Source organism: Pygocentrus nattereri, chromosome 24, assembly GCF_015220715.1.
Source record: "Pygocentrus nattereri isolate fPygNat1 chromosome 24, fPygNat1.pri, whole genome shotgun sequence".
NCBI classification, from domain to species: Eukaryota; Metazoa; Chordata; class Actinopteri; order Characiformes; family Serrasalmidae; genus Pygocentrus; species Pygocentrus nattereri.
The window spans coordinates 24,229,134-24,248,744 of NC_051234.1; the positions used below are offsets into that span (position 1 = coordinate 24,229,134).

The 19,611-nt window shown below is 41.9% G+C and overlaps 1 protein-coding gene across 1 annotated transcript in view; it reads right to left on the reverse strand.

The window, feature by feature from the left end:
* Window positions 1-22: 22 nt before the first annotated feature.
* Window positions 23-19,611, reverse strand: part of spata13 (spermatogenesis associated 13) — a 30,749-nt gene continuing 11,160 nt past the window's right edge. The window contains exons 4-15 of the mRNA XM_017722132.2: window positions 18,835-18,876; window positions 13,731-14,195; window positions 10,992-11,136; window positions 8,729-8,853; window positions 7,372-7,551; window positions 6,460-6,645; window positions 5,240-5,419; window positions 4,867-5,099; window positions 2,975-3,104; window positions 1,991-2,363; window positions 997-1,071; window positions 23-681 (exon numbers count right to left, since the gene is read on the reverse strand). Coding sequence (XP_017577621.1) covers window positions 500-681; window positions 997-1,071; window positions 1,991-2,363; window positions 2,975-3,104; window positions 4,867-5,099; window positions 5,240-5,419; window positions 6,460-6,645; window positions 7,372-7,551; window positions 8,729-8,853; window positions 10,992-11,136; window positions 13,731-14,195; window positions 18,835-18,876 — 2,316 coding nt within the window. The 3' untranslated portion in view covers window positions 23-499. The remainder of the gene's footprint in view (window positions 682-996; window positions 1,072-1,990; window positions 2,364-2,974; window positions 3,105-4,866; window positions 5,100-5,239; window positions 5,420-6,459; window positions 6,646-7,371; window positions 7,552-8,728; window positions 8,854-10,991; window positions 11,137-13,730; window positions 14,196-18,834; window positions 18,877-19,611) is intronic.

Below are 19,611 nucleotides of genomic sequence, written 5' to 3' on the forward strand. Positions count from 1 at the left end.
ATGAAAGACATTCATACAGGTGTTCATTTACAGAACAGGGTTATTTTATTAGTGTTATGGTCTGGGTTGCCTAAAGAGCGGTCTAAAAAGGTTCCAGCCTTACATAAAAAGATACAACTATACAATAAAGGCATGTAGCATGATGAATATGCATCATTGTCTTCAACACATTTTGATGTGGCGAACAGGACGAGAAAAATCAACAGAAGCAGCACTTCACCACACCAGCGACACACACACTGTAAGAAAACACTTTTGGCACTAAGACTTGTGCACGGTCTCTCGCTTTATCCTCCACCTCACATACATGAAGTGAGAATGACTGGAGGCTTTTCAGCGAGTCTTATATGTATTTACAGGCACTTTAACACATACAAGCACATACATAAACATACATTCAGAGTTCATTAACATGTTGCCCTCTTCCTCTCTGGGTCTTCATCACTGGCACCAGAGCTGCATATGAGGCACCTTCATGTTACCGGAGTTTTGACAGTTCTCATTTTCTGAACAGGGCTGTGCGCGTGAAGGTGTACCACAGATGGGAGGGTTTACGCTTTGGCTCTGCTAAGGAGAAGACCTGTTGCTGTGGGATACTGGTTGGCACGGTAACATGGCGCTGGTGGAGTGGGTGCAGGGGTTGGTGATGGAGAGGGACGGGGTGGCCAGAGTAATTAATGTCTAGGGAAAAAAAAGGACACACACATTAAATGTCAATTCGGTTTAATTGTAATATTACAATATTACAAAACAGGAGAAGGGAAAAATAAAAAAAAGCTATTTTACTTTTAATGTAAATCAATGGAACCAGACCCCCACCCCCCATTTGTTTTAGTCCAATTATCATGAAATTCACATCGAATGTAAAGGGTAAGAGGGATTTTCAAATTATGTCAAAAACCGAGAAAAGTTCATAAAAATAATTTTTTTTTTAATTTGGAGATGCAGGTTTTTCTTCCAACAACAGCAATATATTAAAAAGTGACTTGTCCTTACTTTTCAGCTTGCCTTGCTTTGATTTTCTGGCATTTTGAATTGCTTGCTTCCTTTGTGTTTCACTAATCTCCATCCCTGTAAGAGACAAAGAGTGACGTGTATTAGCACACATACGTGACCAATTCTTCCCACATTCTACCTCACAGATAAAGTTCCTCATAGACTGCTTACATTAAGTATGTAGACTTCAGGGGAAACCTTATTTAGGACTGTTATAGTTAATCCATCAAACCTGATTTACAAAAAAAGAGAAAAGTTTACAATGAAAACTTACAAAATATAAATGACTTTTTTTTTTATTTATTCTTTTTATTATCTATTATCTTTTTAAAATCTATTCATGGTTGAGAAGTACAACACTAAAGAGGAAAAATTAAGTTTTCAGATCCATCACTATTTCACCATTATCAACATTCCATATAAAAATGGAAGACATGTAGAGGTTTACTGGTTTTGGATAGTAAATGAAATGTGTTGCAGACATCGCAACCCGCTTCCTGTCACCACTACTGTACATAAATCTAAGTTTCTCTGCAATTAAGCATTTCTCATCAAACCACTCTGAATGGCTTTGCTTACATCTGAATGATTGAATAATGCAGATAATTGGTGAAATTGTGAAATTCCCCTTTAACGGCTTCCTAGATTATCTATACAACAAAGTATTCTGGATTTTTTTTAAAGGCAATGAGTCGTTGGTTGTTGTCCAGATAAGTCAATTTTTTTTGGTATTTTAAAAAATTACTACTCAAATAATTGTTAAAATAATCAGTACATTACTAACTTATTAATATTGATAATTTCAGCGCTGAATCCATTCAGAACTTTTAGAGCTGTTCTAAAAAGAAGCTATCTAAGAAAATCTGGATTCTACTCATCCAAAAACAGGCGAAACTAAACTTAACAGCAGCAGATGTTCCATTACAGTTAAGAAAGACATGTTAAAATATGACCCTAAAATATTCCTGTCTCTGTTAACCCTTCTGAGACTCACCAATCTCCTGGTCTTCCTTCACACGCCTGCGCTCGCGGGCGAATGCCTGCAGCCAGCGCTGCTTGTCCTGGGCCTTCCTGCAGCACAGCACGCACAGCACCTCCAGGTTTTCCGCATGGCGCAGGGCGAAGGCGTTCCGAAGCGAGCCCAGGTCTGGATGCCGTCCATCCGGCAGCTCCACTAGCTCCACATGGTCAGTATCCAGACAACCTCTGTAGTGCAGCAGGTCCCGCCGCAGCACATCCTTCTTACAGAAAACCAGCTGATGGTCGAACAGGAAGAAGCTGCGCTGCTGTGTCTTACCGGCCCGCACTACCCGCGTCAGTTCACCCGAATGAATCAGCTCTGAGCTCCGCGACAATACATCCTCGCCCTACAGAAAAAACGCAGACAGATAAACAGGACAGACAGGTGATTCAGCATTTTAGAACAAATTCTGTAAATATCATAAGTATTTCCAGTGCAGATTGTTATAATTAAGCAAATATTAGGGGAAAACTCAAAAATGCACCATACTATTATACAGTACACTATGTACTATGTATAAAGAGATGGAGAGACAATATAACAATAATTTGGTCATATGGTAAAAACATTTTGAAGCCACTGTGTAAGTAATCTGAGTACAATTACAATTTTGGTAACTTACTGTAAATGAAGTGAAGACTAAGGACAAGGCATTCAAACTCAGTTAAAGACTAGCTCCATCAAAGCACTGTGCAAATATAGCTAACAAAGAACAGCTGCTTCTTAAAAACTCATGCATCTCAACTCACTGTAACTGATGTACTCTTGTTTATCCTGTGCTCCATTCACAGCAGAAAATTTGCCCTTAAACGTTAAAAGAACTGGTGTAGGAAAACTAACAGAAACATTTGGAGCCAGAGAGCCATCTCGTTTGGTTACATGTACAGCACTATTCCCAAACATACAAAAAGTCAGTCAGAACTGTGTCATCATGCAGAAATTTATCTAACAACTCACCTCCCAATCTAGAATGGCCACCTGCCAGTGGGCGATGGTGTCGATACTCTCCAGCCTTCTCTTCCTCTCATTGATCAGACTGGCCACATTCTTCATGGCCTCATGGGCATTGCACACTCCCTCATAGTCACTGAAGCAAGCAAAAAAGCAGCACTGCCATATGAGTATCCTTACCACATTAGTGATCCTCCACAAAAGAATTTCCTGTTTGACTGACTATTCGTTTCCAGTTTATTTAATGCACTTGAACGGCAGACACAGTGAATGAGTATTTGCTGGATGATATATTAACAGCAACAAAAGAACTGATTATAAATCATGTTTTGCACATCATGATTATGTTCTTATTGTCAGGTATGGCAGTAAGTGCCTGTGCATCAGTTCATATGCCATTGAAAAAGCCCTCTAACAAACTGTCATATCAATAAATCACTAATGTTTTTAATATACATTTCCAAATTGTGTAGACTCTCTTACCGAACCAACTAATAGTTTTAAATCATGTTACCAAGAAAGCTGAAAGTAGCTTTAAGAGTCTTGCCCAAGGACCCTTACTGGTAAACCAACCACTATATTACATTATACCAATATAGGATCATTTTACTGAATTGGTTCAAAGTCAGAGCTGTAAACACACATCAGACTCTTAAGTCTGAGATGGATTTTAAATTAAAATAATTTTGCTTTGAGTGACTCTGTGCCTTAATTATGTTTATTTTATTAAAATAAATGACTAAACATCCCATTTTGTCACTACCAAACAATCAGAGAATATGTTTAATTGAAACAAATTGCAGAAAATTATTTGTGGTAGTGCTGCTAATCATGTGGCCAGAAAGGATGGGGATTTAGGCCCAATCCCATTGTACCCCTTGCCCCTACCACTTGGCCCTTAGCCCTCTGTTTTGCACGTTCATGTCTAGGATTAGGGTGTCCCAATTTTTGTTGAAATAGAGGGGTAGGGTGAAGTGTTAGGGCTACATGGCCCTCCAAATGGAGGTTTTTCAGTGGCTCACTCCAAACGGAGTGTTATGAGAAAAGAAAATTCAGCAAGATGGCTGCGCGAGTGACCAAAGAAGCCCATAAATGTAAGTATTTTAATTGTTAAAAAATTACGATAACCACTGTATTAACTTGTCGTATCGATGTATTATGGTCGTTATTGTTTGTAACAAGCATAAAAATAGCTAAAAATATGCTACTGTCTCTGTAGCTAGCTAGCTAATTTTCCCGTTCCACCTTAAATAGTCCAGCAGTGTTGACGCCTAAAGCACCGGAATGTAACTGGAATGGGAAACTTCAAACAAGAATATCTGATTTCAATAAATAATTGTCTTATAGCCTCTCTTTGAAAGCATGTTACCATAAATGAAACTAAAGCCCAGCAGTGAGGTGCTGAACTTTTCCCTTTTCTGCTATCACTAAAGACCGGCCGAGTCGCCTGCAGAGCAGCACTAGTAGCGTGTTAGCATTGCTTCTTGTATTTTGAAATTTCGTAGGGCAAGATTTCAACCACTACTCCTTGTAACTCCATTCCAAGGGTTTAGAGTGACACTCTAAAAACAAGGGGTAGGGGTAAAAAGAAGAAATGGGACTGGTCCTTAACCTCACTTCTTGCAAAAAAAAAAAAACAAAAAAAAAAAACAACTTTCTTTTATAATATGAAAATGGGGAACATATTTTCTAAAATAAAAGTTATTTAAGTTACTTGTTTAAATAAATCTCTCAAAAGTCTGAATACTTGATTTTTAATATATTTTTTATTGTGGAACTGGACCATTTGGTACAATGGTCTATATACAAGGCATAAGTGCATTCGCAATATGCTGTGATATAGTACATTTGTCCATATTGTGCAGACTCAACAATGTTAATGTTGCTGTGTGTGTTACCTGTGGTCTTTAGGTGTGTATTTGAGTAGCTCGCCCAGCTGGAGAGGATATTTGCAGATTTTTTGCACAGGCGTAAGCAGGAAACCAGCGATTGAAATGTCTATCATCTGCTGCAGGAGACGACAGGCCTCAAAGAAGTGCTTGTAACGTCCCTGCTTCATCAGACGCTGCAGCTCTACACATGCTGCTGGGTGCGTGTTACAGTATTCAGAGTATATAGAGAAGCCATCACCCTAATGGAGAGAGGCAGAATAAGATAAGTGTGTGAGAAATAACATCAATTTTAGTATTTTTAGTACGTTTAAATGTTAAAAAAAAAACCCTAAAGTAATGATTTATCTGTATGTATATACAGTATGTGTGAGTAGCCCACCTGCTGAAGGAAGCAGGAGCCTATCTCGCTCAGATGAGGGTTTTCTTTGTTGTATTTCTTTTCTAGATCTTTGAGGAACTTTCGTTGGAACTTGTAGATCTCTTCAATGTTGCTGAAGATTGTCTTAAGCTGTGCTTCTGTAAACATATCTGGGTGTTTCCTGCACTGACGGATATACCCCTATAAACAAATGAGGAGATCAACAATAATGAACAAACCTTGTCAGTGTGAGCCACTGAAGTAATAATGTGACTGTTATGCTAATTTCCTCCACTGATCCTCACTGTCATTTCAGATGGGCCAGCAGAGGGCAGCAGTAGGCAGCAAGCAAGCTTACTGAGTACAGCCAGTTTCTCCAGACATGGATATTGTTTTGCTGGGTCTGAGAAACTGGCCTCTTATGTCTTAAAGGGCCCACATCCTACATTGTCTTGCATATTATTTTTGACATGAGATCCACTTATAAAGTATGTGTGTTTTTATGTACCCAGTTTTTACATGAACTTTTTTTCAACATCTCACTGTCACTCAGAATTACACTTAGTTGTGTTAAGACTGATGTATGTTAATGAACTTTGTTTTGATTGAGTGCCCTGTTTTGTGTCTCATTCAAAAAGCAGTCTGAGCTTAAACACTCCTTATAACATCAATGGGAATGGGCGGAGCTAAACTGCTGTAGGCTGAATAACAGTTATACAGCTGTGTGCAAAAGTTTGGGTGCCCCTGGTCAAATTCCAAGTAAAAATACATTACAAAATACAAAAATCCATCCTTTATAAAGAAACACATTTTCTAACAATTTCTGCCTATTTGCTGAATTTAACATACTGGGAAAAAAATTGCAGCCTGTGCAAAATGTATGGATTTTAAAATTTAAGTTAATTTTTTCCCCAATATGTCAAATAAAACCTGTAGAGCATGTGTTAACTTATTTTCCTTTAGAAAATCAATAAAACATTTTATGTCAACAGGGGTTTTAAACCTTTCTATACGAATGTATGTACCCATATACAGTATGTGCTCTATGAACGGTATGTTTTAAGACTTGAATTATATTTACATATACAAACTCTTTCACCCTTCAAGGCCTAGACAGGGAATTAAAGGATTTCTAACAAAGAGGCTCACATCAAGTGAGTCACATTGTTATAATGTAAAAGATGTGGTAATTCTAAAAAATTGATCACCATCTCTCTGATAGGTAGGTGATAAGGTCCCACCTCACAAATGTCTCGGAGATGTTTGATGTAAACGCGCTCTGTGTTCATAATCTCCTGGACCACATTGGCCCTCATCTGCTTTCGGTGCTCAGAGCTCTGGCTGCGGGGCTCTTTAGACAGCGGCTCCTCCTGATCCAGAGAACTCTCCACACTTTCACTGCCTGAATCCTCCTGATTCACACGCACCTACCATACAACATCACATCACATTACTTTAGCCGATCAGAACCTAAATTTACTCAATCTTACAGTACCACTGTAGAAATCCATCAATCTGAAGGCAATGTCAATTAAAAAAAAATGTTAAATGTTAAAAACTAATTATAAAAAAGTTGAATGAAAAAAGTAAAACTATCTGGCCATTTGTAAACATAAAATCCACCTAAAATTGTGTACTGTTTTATTTTCCACTAACAGGTAAACAGTCTGAACTTCTATGTCATTTTTCAAAAATAATTCTGAACGAGTAAAAACAAACAAGGTGGAATGTGAGATTTTATGATGCAATTAATTGCTTCCTGAAGATTCATAACTAAACTGAAGACATTTGATAAGCATTGAGAAATCTTCTATTTAAGACACTTAAATTTAGTGTCCCTTTTTTAGCTTGACAGACCCTCTGTGCTTCAAAGTAAACCACACACACTTCAATATGAGACAGAATGTACAGTACCACCCAAAGTTCCTATAGAAAGATCACAGTTCCCAGGGTCCCCCTCCCCCAGCACCTGCCAATCAATACGTGTAACCATGGTGACGCTCCTACAATGCCCTCTTAACTCAGCCGCAGCGGCCATTCAGGCCGAGTTTCCATGGCTTACGGTGGCTGCTGCGCCGAGCTGTGTTTGAGAAGGGCTTTGTTTCACAGTCATTACTCTAAGGGGGTCTGAGTGTAGCCTATTCGACACTTACTCGCACAAAGCTGGAGGGGAACCAGGCCTCACGCTCACCCACCATCCCCCACCACCAGTCCTGCTCCTGGGCATCCAGCACCCGGATTACATCCCCGGCCTTAAAGGCCAACTCCTGTTCACCCATCGTGACGTGGTCCCACAAGGCCTCAGCGTACACAGCATGGCCTGACTTGATGTACTGCAGAGTGGATAGAAAGGGAGATTTCATTTTAATTTAAAAGTTAAACTATACAGGGTTACATTGTATAAGCTTACATTAATATACTGAAATAAGGCCCATTTTTAGGTACTCCTTATTTTTGCTGTACTGAAAAAGTCCTCATTTGCTACAACTGTATCATACTGAAAGTACAGCATACACTATTTCAGATTGTATATAACAGCAGCATATAGGATCAACTATGCCCGATAACAGTTCAACAAATACACAGAGGTAAGACACAGAAACAAAAATCTAACTAACATCACCTTGAAGCAAAGATACAAATACAAAATCACCATTCACTTTTGTTCAAAATAAATAGGAATGAAATATTAACAGTTATTTACCTCAGAACACAATAATCAAAGGCACTGAAAGGCTGAGAAACTCCCAGCATCACCTCAATATTTTCTTTTCTACAAATGCTCCAAAATACATATGTATTTATTGTTTTATTGGCACACAAGAACGAATCATTTCTTTGATTATTCAACGAATTTGTTGTAATAGTAGCCATTACTGCCATGCACACTTAAAATACAATTACTGACTGTGAGAACAATCTTATGTCTAATGTGTTTTTACAGGTTTGTGGTTCAAGATGGAGCAGTCTTTGAGCTGTGTAGGTGTGTAAACAACCTTTTAGTTAAGTTACTCGCCCCTCATGTGGAAGGGCAGGGTTCAACCCCAGCACAGGGAAGCACTCGTTAGACTTCTAATGGTTTGTGCTGGTAAATGACACGGCATATCTCTGGTGTTACATGTATGAGGTAATTTAATCTATTTAATCATCTCGATGGAACAGATTAAATTCATCATGTGTTTATCATGGAAACTTGTATCACGGTTATGATACAAAAAAAATATTGTGCAGCCCTACAAGTAACTGAGCATTCTATAGTAGTTACTAGATAACAATTCTTAAGATTAATAACCAAATAATGAACTTGGAGGTTAACTGGCGAACATTTGATGAACTATTCTAAGGGCTTAGTGAATTGTTGCAGTCATCAATACATAGATTCACAGATGCAGTGTACATAAGGACTCCTGAAACAACAAGCATCGACTAGCTTTAAACTGCTGATATGGAGAGATCACGTACACACACGCACACATACATGAACACAGACTGTAACGCCTGTTCACTGACCTGGTTGAGAGTTGACAGATCGACCTCTGGCTGCAGATATGGTGTTCCTTCAGTAAGCTCATCAAAACTGCCGTCCTCCTCACTTACACTGTCGTCCTGTCCTGGACAGCCATACGAGCTTCCTTCTGCACAGCATAAACACCAACACATCAAGTGGTTTGGTGAAACAATTTTACCCCAAATATAAGTGACTGTCCAAGATATATTTTGTCGCCTGAAATTTGGCTCTTTAGATTCGCAATTGTGCTACATGGTGTAAGATTGGGGGTGCTGAGGGGGCTGCAGCATCCACACATTCTAGAAATGTTTAGTAATAACTGCTAAATATAACTAATAATCTGAGTGTAATAAAGACCTATGTGTGCTTGTTTTAGGTTGGGTGTTTTTAGGTTGTGCACTGGTGTGCAGTCATGTTAGAACAGGAACAGGCCATCCCCAAACTGTTCCCAAAAAGTTGGGAGCTCAATTGTCCAAAACCTCTTGGTCTGCTGATGCATTACTGAAGCATTACGAGTTCCTCTCACTGGAATGAAGGGGCTGAGCACAACTCCTGAAAAACAACCCCACACCATAATCCCCCCCTCCACCAAACTTTACACTTGGCACAATGCAGTCAGACAAGTACCGGTCTCCTGGCAACCACCAAAGCCAGACTCATCCATCGGATTGCCAGATGGAAAAGTCCAGTGGTGGCACTTTACACCACTGCATTCGACGCCTTGCATTGCTCTTGGTGATGTAAGGCTTGAATGCAGCTGCTCGGCCTTGGAAACTCATTCCATGAAGCTCTCTATGCTGTTCTTTAGCTAATCTGAAGGCCACATGAAGTTTGGAGGTCTGTAATGACCGACTCTGCAGAAGGTTGGCAACCTCTGCGCACTATGCACCTCAGTATCCGCTGACCCCACTCTGTCATTTTACGTGGCCGACCACTTCATGGCTGAGTTGCTGTCGTTCCCAATCACTTCTACTTTGTTATAATATCACTGACAGTTGACTGTGGAATATTTAGTAGTGAGGAAATTTCACCACTGGACTTGTTATACAGCTGGCGTCCGATCACGGCACCACGCTGGAATTCACTGAGCTCATGACAGTGACCCATTCTTTCACTAATCTGTGTAGAAGCAGTTTGCAGGCCTAGGTGCTTAGTTTTATACACCTGTTGCCATGGAAGTGATTGGAACACCTGAATTCAATGATTTGGATGGCTGAGTGAATACTTTTGGCAATATAGTTTATTTCACAACCTGCTGTAACCATGCAGAGTTTAAGTTAATGCTGCATTTTCTTTATAGCGAGACAAAGAGTTTCCTTTGCCAACTGTTGGCTGCATGCTTTATGCATGTCACTAGAGTCAGAGTTGTCTTTCCAGCCGTTACCATAAAGTGTGCACTCTAGTCTTGAATCTTTAGTGTATGACACAGCGTACAACACAATCGTGCCACATGTCAACAATCTAATTAGTTGCTGTTTAGCTCATTTGCACATAGATGGACCAGAAGATCGAGCAGAGTGAGCTGCGTGTGCATATACAGGTTGACGAGTCATGTAACGCTGTCTCCCACATTTGAACACATTCCATTCTATGTAAATTATCCACTAAGTTAAATGAGAAAAAAAGATAATGTAATGTAGCTAGAAACTCAAAAACTAGTAACAAAAAAGTAACAAAGCATCTTGTTTTCAATAAAATGATGGATATCTTGGATAAAAGTACACACTTAGGTACACTGCACTCCAGCAATTGAATTTGAAAGCAGCACCCCTGATTTAATTTAATGAATGTCTGATTAGATAAACTAAATGGTAACTGTCAACACTGGACTTCCTCCAGGAGAAGTTTGAAAATAACCATAGGTACTGTTTATTTGTATTTATTCTAAATTAAAAGATTTTTCAACAAATAAATGAAGACTTCCCAAATGAATAAATGTTACGTATCAATGTCTCACATGGCCTAAAACTTTGCACAACATCCTTATATCACTGCTGCTGGAAGAAAACCTTGCATCTCCATTTTTATTTTTCAGTTTTTGAAATAATTTGAAAACACCGGTTGCCCTTTAGATTACGTATAAATTTCATGAAGAATAGACCAAAGGAAATGGTCCAAAATGACTTGGAATATCATCTGCTTACTTTGACTTACATTAAAACTAAAGTATTTTTTTCCTTTTCCTGTGAAGTTGTCATTTTGGAGATGCAAGGTTTTCTTCCGACAACAGCGATATACTTCTCACACAGACACACACAAACTTACCACTGAGGATTCTATGCAGTTGGTGGCGTCCCACCCTGTCCAACCCTGTGGGGGTGCTCTGGGAGAAGACGCAGGGGCGCAGACGGGCAGACACTGCCCTGTAAGGTGGAACGCCATGAGAGGGCAAAGGGGGCCGAGGAACGCGCTACAAGACAGAAACATCAGAGACTTTAAAACCTTTCCCCATGGTTCATGTCCAAAGAGAGGGTTCAATGACTGTTCTGAACAGGACATCAACCCAAGAATGAGTAAATATGGCATTCTGCCCTAATACAAATACATAGCAGATCAACTCAGGTCCTCTTTAGCAAACAGACACAACTGATTTTTCCAGTTATTCTCCTAAAGTTTTCTTTTGACTGCTTACTTGCTGTGATGAGTTCAGTGGGTTCCTTTGCTTTCTAAGAAGGAATTATAAGAATGTTATCCGTTTTTCCCTTAAAGACTTGTCCACTTGTATTTAATGTTATGGAGAACTGCAGTAAATTTTAGTTGTGCACTGTTAGTGGCATGAGGAAATGAGAGTGAGCCACAAAGCCTGGGCTACATTTTCTTGACTTGTTTTCTTGCTGGTAATTATGACTCAGAACAACTCAGAGCTGCATTTCCTGCTGGAAGCTTGTAAAACAGTAAATCTGGATTGACCTGAATGCACCAAAAGAGCTGAACAAATGCCCAACCAGTTGATGTCATGAGTATAATGCAATCTGTACAGTAAAGGAGAGAACATGATGTACTCCAAACTAAAGAAAACAATCAATGTACTGCACAGATCATTAGGAATTTAAGATGTCTATGAGGCAAAAACATAAGACCTCTTTTAGACTGGCAGCAAATTCCTGTGCATTCTTTAAAGATTATTTGTGCAAACTGTGCAAGTATAAGGTACTTAAAGTACTGAAAGCTGAATAAAGCATGATGGGATTTAACGGAATGCATCAGGTGCTGTTTTTAATCAATTTGATCAGATTTACCAGTTAAAACAAACAAACAAAAAAGTTAAAGGAATACTTCAGTATTCTTTAGCCTAATCTCTATTTGCCACATGTGTAGCATATGGTCAATTATCAAAAGACACAAATTTGAAAACATTTCACTGAATTTTGAAAAAAGCAGGACAGGCAGTTGACCTCAAACCTGCTCATCATAGAAGCCAAAGAGGAGTTGCTGGTTTTCATCAGGGACATTTGTTGTATAAAACCAGGGTTGGCCAGAATGAGTATTCATCATAATGCCATTTATTTCTGTATTTAGTATTTGAAAGAAATGATGGCCTAAATTTCATCAACAAAAGCCTTTAAATAGAACACTTACTGTTATTATATTGTCACTGTTGGAACAAAACCATGCATCTCCATTTTTGTCGATTATCATTTTTTAACATAATCTGAAAAAGCCAACTGTTCTTTACACCATGTCAAAATTTTATCATGAACAGTCCCAACCAAAATGGTTCAAAATCACTTTGAATAAAATCACTACGCTACTTATACTAAAATTTAAGAAAATCCTGTTAAGCTTCTTTATTGGAGGCACAAAGTTTTGTTCCAAAAGTGACCTTATAGAAAATTATAGCTGAAAATGAAAAATGATTGCTGGTTTAGCTGTCAGGCATCCGCTTCACCTTGTCTCAGAGCACAACCAACTGCACACTGTCCATTTGAACAACGAAGCTAATTGGTGACTCAGACAGGACGAAATGACTTAAATTATCAGACAATATAAAAGAGCTCAGTGTAAAGAGTGTGATAAGAGGTTGGTATCCCACGGATGTGTGAGAGGTTTGATGAATCATCTTAAATATGTAAATACAGTTATCTTTATCAACCCAACATCCTATTCACGTGGCACCTGACTAGGCTCTGTCCGTAACTGCTTCAGGTGGGAATACCAGCTCTTCTTGCTACTTTTTCTCCCCCAATTAAACAGTTTTACAGCAGGTTGACAGCACAGACAGGTAGACCAACTCACAGTTATGATTTTCTGGCTGTATCAGAGAACAGCAGCCTCTTCACACCATATGTACAGCGCAGGAGCTGCTATGAAACCAACACACTATTACGAAAATCATATTTTTGTAAATGGTTATTTTAAATGCAGTAGACCGAAAGCCTTTTGTTTAAATGTGCATAGCACACAATTAAAATTGGACAGATGACTAAAAATGCTCCAAATATTGTTGTTAAGTGGTGATTTTGATAACAAGTATTCAAGTACTTGTTCGGAAATATTCCCAAGTATTTGTTGCCTGTGAAATGCTGTTTGGCTCAGCCCTGCAGAAAACTCATCAATTTCTCAGTCAAAAAATTTCTGTATTTTTTTCAGACATGGGATAGTTTGCTATAAGGAAGAATCTGTGGTGTGAGTGCAGTTTTTATAGGTTAGACCTGATTGCCATGGATACCTGAAAACTTTGTTCTTCTTCCAGTATTGGAAAATTGGATAAAAATTCACAGCTGAGCACCACCTCAGGAAAGACATTTTCTACTATGTCTCATGACCTTTACTGTATCGGATTGCTGAGTATAATGATTGGAGTTTCCAACTCACATTATACAGTCTCACATTTCGAAGGTTTACACACAGAACTGCCCAATGGTTTCTAGTATAACTGAGTTTTGAGTCAACAGGTTTTCTGTAGTAATCGACAGCACTATGGAGACATAGCCAATACAGATTAGGTTAAAACATGGGAATATACCTCCAACTCAACAGGACTAAAAGTGAATAAGAGCTTACAGAAGGGAGACTATCAGTGTCTTCTTTATCATCAGGAGAGGCAAACAGATCCACTCCTCCAATAACCGAAATGGGTCGTGTCTTCTTGTTATCGAAATGTACATTCACATAACCATTCTCTTGGTTGCCCCTTTCAGGGCATCTCTCATTACTGTTGCAGTCCTCCTGAGAAGTGTAGTCCATCTCCTCTGCCTGAAGTTCCATTTCCTCTTCAGGTATAGAATACTTCCTACAAACCAGCTGGCCGTAATCCGAGATTGGTCGAGGTCTGGATCTACCTGCTCTCCTCCTGGGCACAGAAGAAGTGGGTGTGTCACTGCCAGAGGCTGGTGATGTTGGTGTGGTTGCCATAGGTGACTCTGAGGCACAGGTGGGTGTGACAGGGGGATTAGCAAAGACAGAGTCATTGCATCTTTCATTGTTTAGCTTTAGAAGATCTGCAGTTGCGTCCTCTGATGATGCTGCCTGGAAAAGAGAGGCAACGTGTATGTCAGATTTCAATTAAAACAACAAAAACTCAAAAATTTGAAGTATTTGGAATCTGAAAGGTAAAATCTTAGTAATGCTGAGATGATACAGCAAAAGTGGATGATAATGTAAATTTAGACAAATGATGATCATTAGATTTATCATGATAAACGATATTGTCAAGATTCAAGCACCACATGTGAGAATTACAGAACCTTACCCTACAGCATTACCTATATATTATATTCAGAGCAGATCTCATGTACCAGGTTTTCTTTAATATACATGCAAGATTTTTTTTGTCAGACTGAAAATCTATGTTATTATCTTTCCACGTGCTGTGCAAAGTGTGTTGTGAATAGTTATAACTACACTAAGTAAGTTTTGCAGATTTAGACCTCTCTGTTGGAAATGTGTAACCGCATGCAACATGCAAAAAACATTTTGCAATGATGGTTGTGCTCGGGGTCCATAACCACCCCTATGAGGACAACAAAGCAGGACTCGTGTACCCTGCCCGGATCAGGGTTACCGGGGCCCCACCCTGGAGCCAGGCCTGGGGGAGGGGCTCGCCAGCGAGCGTCTGGTGGCCGGGCATTCACTCATGGTGCCCGGCCGGGCCCAGCCCGAAGGAGCTACATGAGTCCCCCCTCCCATCGACCCACCACCGATGGGAGGGGCAGTAGTAGGGGTGCGGTGCATTGTGGATCGGGCAGTGTCCGAAGGCGTGGGCCTTGGCGTTCTGATCCTCGGTTGCTAAAACTGGCTTTTGGAACTTGGAACGTTACCTCACTGGCGGGGAAGGAGCCTGAGTTGGTGCGCGAGGTCGAGAGATACCGGCTAGATATAGTCGGGCTCACCTTAACACACAGCTTGGGCTCTGGGTCCAATCTCCTTGAGAGGGGCTGGACTTTTTTCTTTTCTGGAGTTGCCCATGGTGAGAGGCGGCGGGCAGGTGTGGGCTTTCTCATAGCCCCTCGACTCGGCGCCTGTATGTTGGGGTTTTCCCCGGTGGACGAGAGGGTAGCTTCCCTACGCCTTCAGGTTGGGGAACGGGTCCTGACTGTTGTCTGTGCTTATGCACCGAACAGCAGTTCAGAATACCCAGCCTTCATAGAGTCCTTGGAAGGGGTGCTTGAAAGTGCTCCTCCTGGAGACTCGATTGTCCTACTGGGGGACTTCAACGCTCACGTGGGCAACGACAGTAAGACCTGGAGGGGTGTGATTGGGAGGAATGGCCTCTCTGATCTGAACCCGAGTGGTGTTCAGTTTTTGGACTTCTGTGCAAACCACAGTTTGTCCATAACGAACACCATGTTTGAACACAAGGATGTCCATAAGTGCACATGGCACCAGGACACCCTAGGCCGCAGTTCAATGATTGACTTTGTAGTCGTGTCAGCGGACTTGCGGCCATGTGTACTGGACACTCGGGTAAAGAGAGGAGCTGAGCTGTCAACTGATCACCACCTGGTGGTGAGTTGGATCAGGTGGTGGGGGAAGATGCCAGTCAGACCAGGCAAGCCCAAACGTATAGTGAGGGTTTGCTGGGAACGTCTGGCAGAAGAACCTGTCAGATTGATCTTCAACTCACACCTCCATCAGAACTTTGACCAGATATCGGGGGAGGTGGGGGACATTGACTCAGAATGGGCCATGTTCCGCTCCTCCATTGTTGAAGCGGCTGACTGTAGCTGTGGTCGCAATGTAGTTGGTGCCTGTCGGGGCGGTAATCCTCGAACCCGGTGGTGGACACCCCAGGTGAGAGATGCCGTCAAGCTGAAGAAGGAGTCCTACCGGACATGGTTGGCCTGTAGGACACCAGAGGCAGCTGGCAGGTATCGACAGGCCAAGCGATCTGCGGCTTCAGTCGTTGCCAAGGCAAAAACCCGGGTGTGGGAAGAGTTCGGTGAGGCCTTGGAAAGTGACTTTAAGTCGGCTCCGAAAAGATTCTGGCAAACCGTCAGGCGACTCAGAAGGGGAAAGCAGTGTGCCACTAGCACTGTATATAGTGGAGATGGTGTGCTGCTGACTTCGACTGAAGACGTCATTGGGCGGTGGAAGGAATACTTTGAGGACCTTCTCAATCCCACCAACATGTTCTCCAGTGAGGAGGCAGAGTCTGGGGACACGGGAATAGGCTTGTCCATTACTGAGGCCGAAGTCGCTAAGGTAGTTAAAAAGCTCCTTGGCGGCAGGGCTGCAGGGGTGGATGAGATCCGTCCCGAGTTCCTCAAGGCTCTGGATGTTGTGGGGCTGTCTTGGCTGACATGCCTTTTCAACATTGCATGGACATCGGGGGTGGTGCCACTTGATTGGCAGACTGGGGTGGTGGTGCCTCTTTTTAAAAAGGGGGACCGGAGGGTGTGTTCCAACTACAGGGGAATCACACTCCTCAGCCTCCCTGGTAAGGTCTATGCAAGGGTACTGGAGAAGAGAGTCCGGCTTATAGTCGAACCTCGGATTCAGGAGGAGCAGTGCGGGTTCCGCCCTGGTCGTGGAACACTGGACCAACTCTTTACCCTCTCCAGGATTCTCGAGGGTTCATGGGAGTTTGCCCAACCAGTCCACATGTGCTTTGTGGATTTGGAGAAGGCATTCGACTGTGTTCCCCGGGGTATTCTGTGGGAGGTGCTTCGGGAGTATGGGGTACATGGCTCTTTGCTACGAGCCATTCAGGCCCTGTACAAACAAAGCAGGAGCTTGGTTCGCATGGCCGGCAGTAAGTCAGACTTTTTCCCAGTGAGAGTTGGACTCCGTCAGGGCTGCCCTTTGTCACCGATTCTATTCATAATTTTTATGGATAGAATTTCTAGGCGCAGTCAAGGGATGGAGGGTGTCCGGTTTGGTGACCTCAGGGTCACATCGCTGCTGTTTGCAGATGATGTGGTCCTATTGGGGACATCAGGCCGTGAACTTCAGCTTTCACTGGATCGGTTTGCAGCCGAGTGTGAAGCGGCCGGGATGAGGATCAGTACCTCCAAATCCGAGGCCATGGTTCTCACGCGGGAAAGGGTGGAGAGCCCTCTCTGGGTCGGGGATGAGCTCTTGCCTCAAGTGGAGGAGTTTAAGTATCTTGGGGTCTTGTTCACGAGTGATGGTACAAGGGAGCAGGAGATTGACAGGCGGATTGGTGCTGGGTCAGCAGTGATGCGGGCTCTTTACCGGTCTGTTGTGGTAAAGAAAGAGCTGAGCCATAAGGCAAGGCTCTCGATTTACTGGTCGATCTATGTTCCCACCCTCACCTATGGTCATGAGCTTTGGGTAATGACCGAAAGAACGAGATCGCGAATACAAGCGGCTGAAATGAGTTTCCTCCGCAGGGTGGCTGGACTCTCCCTTAGAGATAGGGTGAGAAGTTCGGTCATCCGGGAGGGACTCGGAGTAGAGCCGCTGCTTCTTCACGTCGAGAGGAGCCAGTTGAGGTGGTTCGGGCATCTTGTTAGGATGCCTCCTGGACGCCTCCCTTGGGAGGTGTCACAGGCAAGTCCACCCGGGAGGAGACCCCGGGGAAGACCCAGGACACGCTGGCGTGACTATATCGCCCAGCTGGCCTGGGAGCGCCTCGGAATCCCTCCCAGGGAGCTAGTGGAAGTGGCTGGGGAAAGGGAGGTCTGGGCTTCATTGCTCAGGATGCTGCCCCCGCGACCCGAACCCCGGAGAAGCGGAAGATGATGGATGGATGGATGGATGGATGGTTGTGCTCGGATTTCCAAAGCAGATGAATCTGATGACTGCAAGCGCATTTAAAGAGCATTGAAAGAGAACTCAAAACTTGGCAAAAGATGTGTCTTCCAAAGATGTGAGTGAGTTTTGTACTATTGTCATCATACCTTCACCACTTTAGCCTGTGCATGTGACGTTACTGAGTAAGGATGTATGATGTGGTCTGAAAAATTCCCATGAAATCTGACCCAACACTTCCGACTTTTACAGTAATATTTCAGGCTTTACAGGGCAACTCGCAGCAAAAAACAAAAAAAAAATATCACCCCAAGGCTATGATACTTTAATTGTGACGTAATACTGAGATGAAAGCTTGTAAATACAAGAATTCAGAGAATAATACAAAGCAAATGCAAATTTGATTGTGATGATTAGTGAGAAATGTAATTAATCCAGAGCTTAACAGTTTGTGATGAAGTTTTTATTTCAAATATATTTGTATGGGTGACTTACAGGCCAAACAAAAGTTTGAATTCGTTATGAGCAGCAAATGTCTCACTGGATTAGCAGTGAATCAAATCAAGTCCAATGTTTGCACTAGACGGTCATTAGTAGCTTTAGAAACGTAATGAGCTGTTTGTTTGTACATTCATGAGTCAGCACGAGACCAGTTATAAAGGTGGGCTTTTTTCACTCATTGATTGTACAAGGAAGCCTTTTCATTTTCAGTTTACAGTTTCAGGAAAGACAATGCTTTTGTTTAAGAAAAATATAATTTCTTGTTATAGAGGCTGTGAAATACAATGTAAAGAGAGCAAAAAAAAAAAAATCTATCCATGTTGTCTTGTCCAATTCTGATGGCTCAACTGTACTGATTTGTGTGCTCTTGTGATAATGTTCTGCTCAAGAGAACGTCTAGAGTCCACTCTACAAGTGATGTGGACAAAGAAAAAAAAGAAAGGTTGCTTACCTCTAGATTTTCAGCATCTCTTTCTGGAGTCTTCCATATACACTGAAACGGCACACAGTGAATCAGCACCATGGTGACATGCACACATGAACACATACACTTCTAAACACGAACAAACAGAAGAGTTCACAATGTCCTCAGAGGCTCTCTCTAAGGCATAGGAACAGATAACCGTGCAGGCTCCCGTGATCTCCGCTATGCCTGCACTGGTCTAGTGCGCTTACTGGACTTTGACCCCTGGGCTGGAGCCTAGGGGAGGGAAGCCTGGGCTGATAAATGTCCAGTCTCAGGTCTGGAAGCTGTGCTTAGGCAACCTTACTAATCATGAACATCAACTAATCATTAACCCCACAGAAGCAACACAGCTGAGCCACCCATGTTACAGCCCTTCAAGCGTTTACAGCCATAAGAACTTCCACTGAATAATTTCTCTCGCCCAATGAGCTGAGAGAAAGCTTGATAGAAAGAACTCTCAGCCAATCAATGTGGCTTAATGGATTATACTGCTCATTCTAAGGCCATGTAAACCACACCAATATCTTGGCATCAGAAATAGGCTTGTTCAGCCAAAAGGTGAGGTTACAGTGGCAAGTACAGGGCTCAGTTCAATAACCTGTATCTGACGTCAGCTCTAATCAATCCATATACTTCACTCAATACAGTCAGTCTCCACTGCCACTTATCACTTCTGAAGACAAAGGTCAATGTCACCCAACTGACACCATGTAATCAGTGACCTCGAATCTAGTCACCAGTTTCATCACCTTAGCTTACATG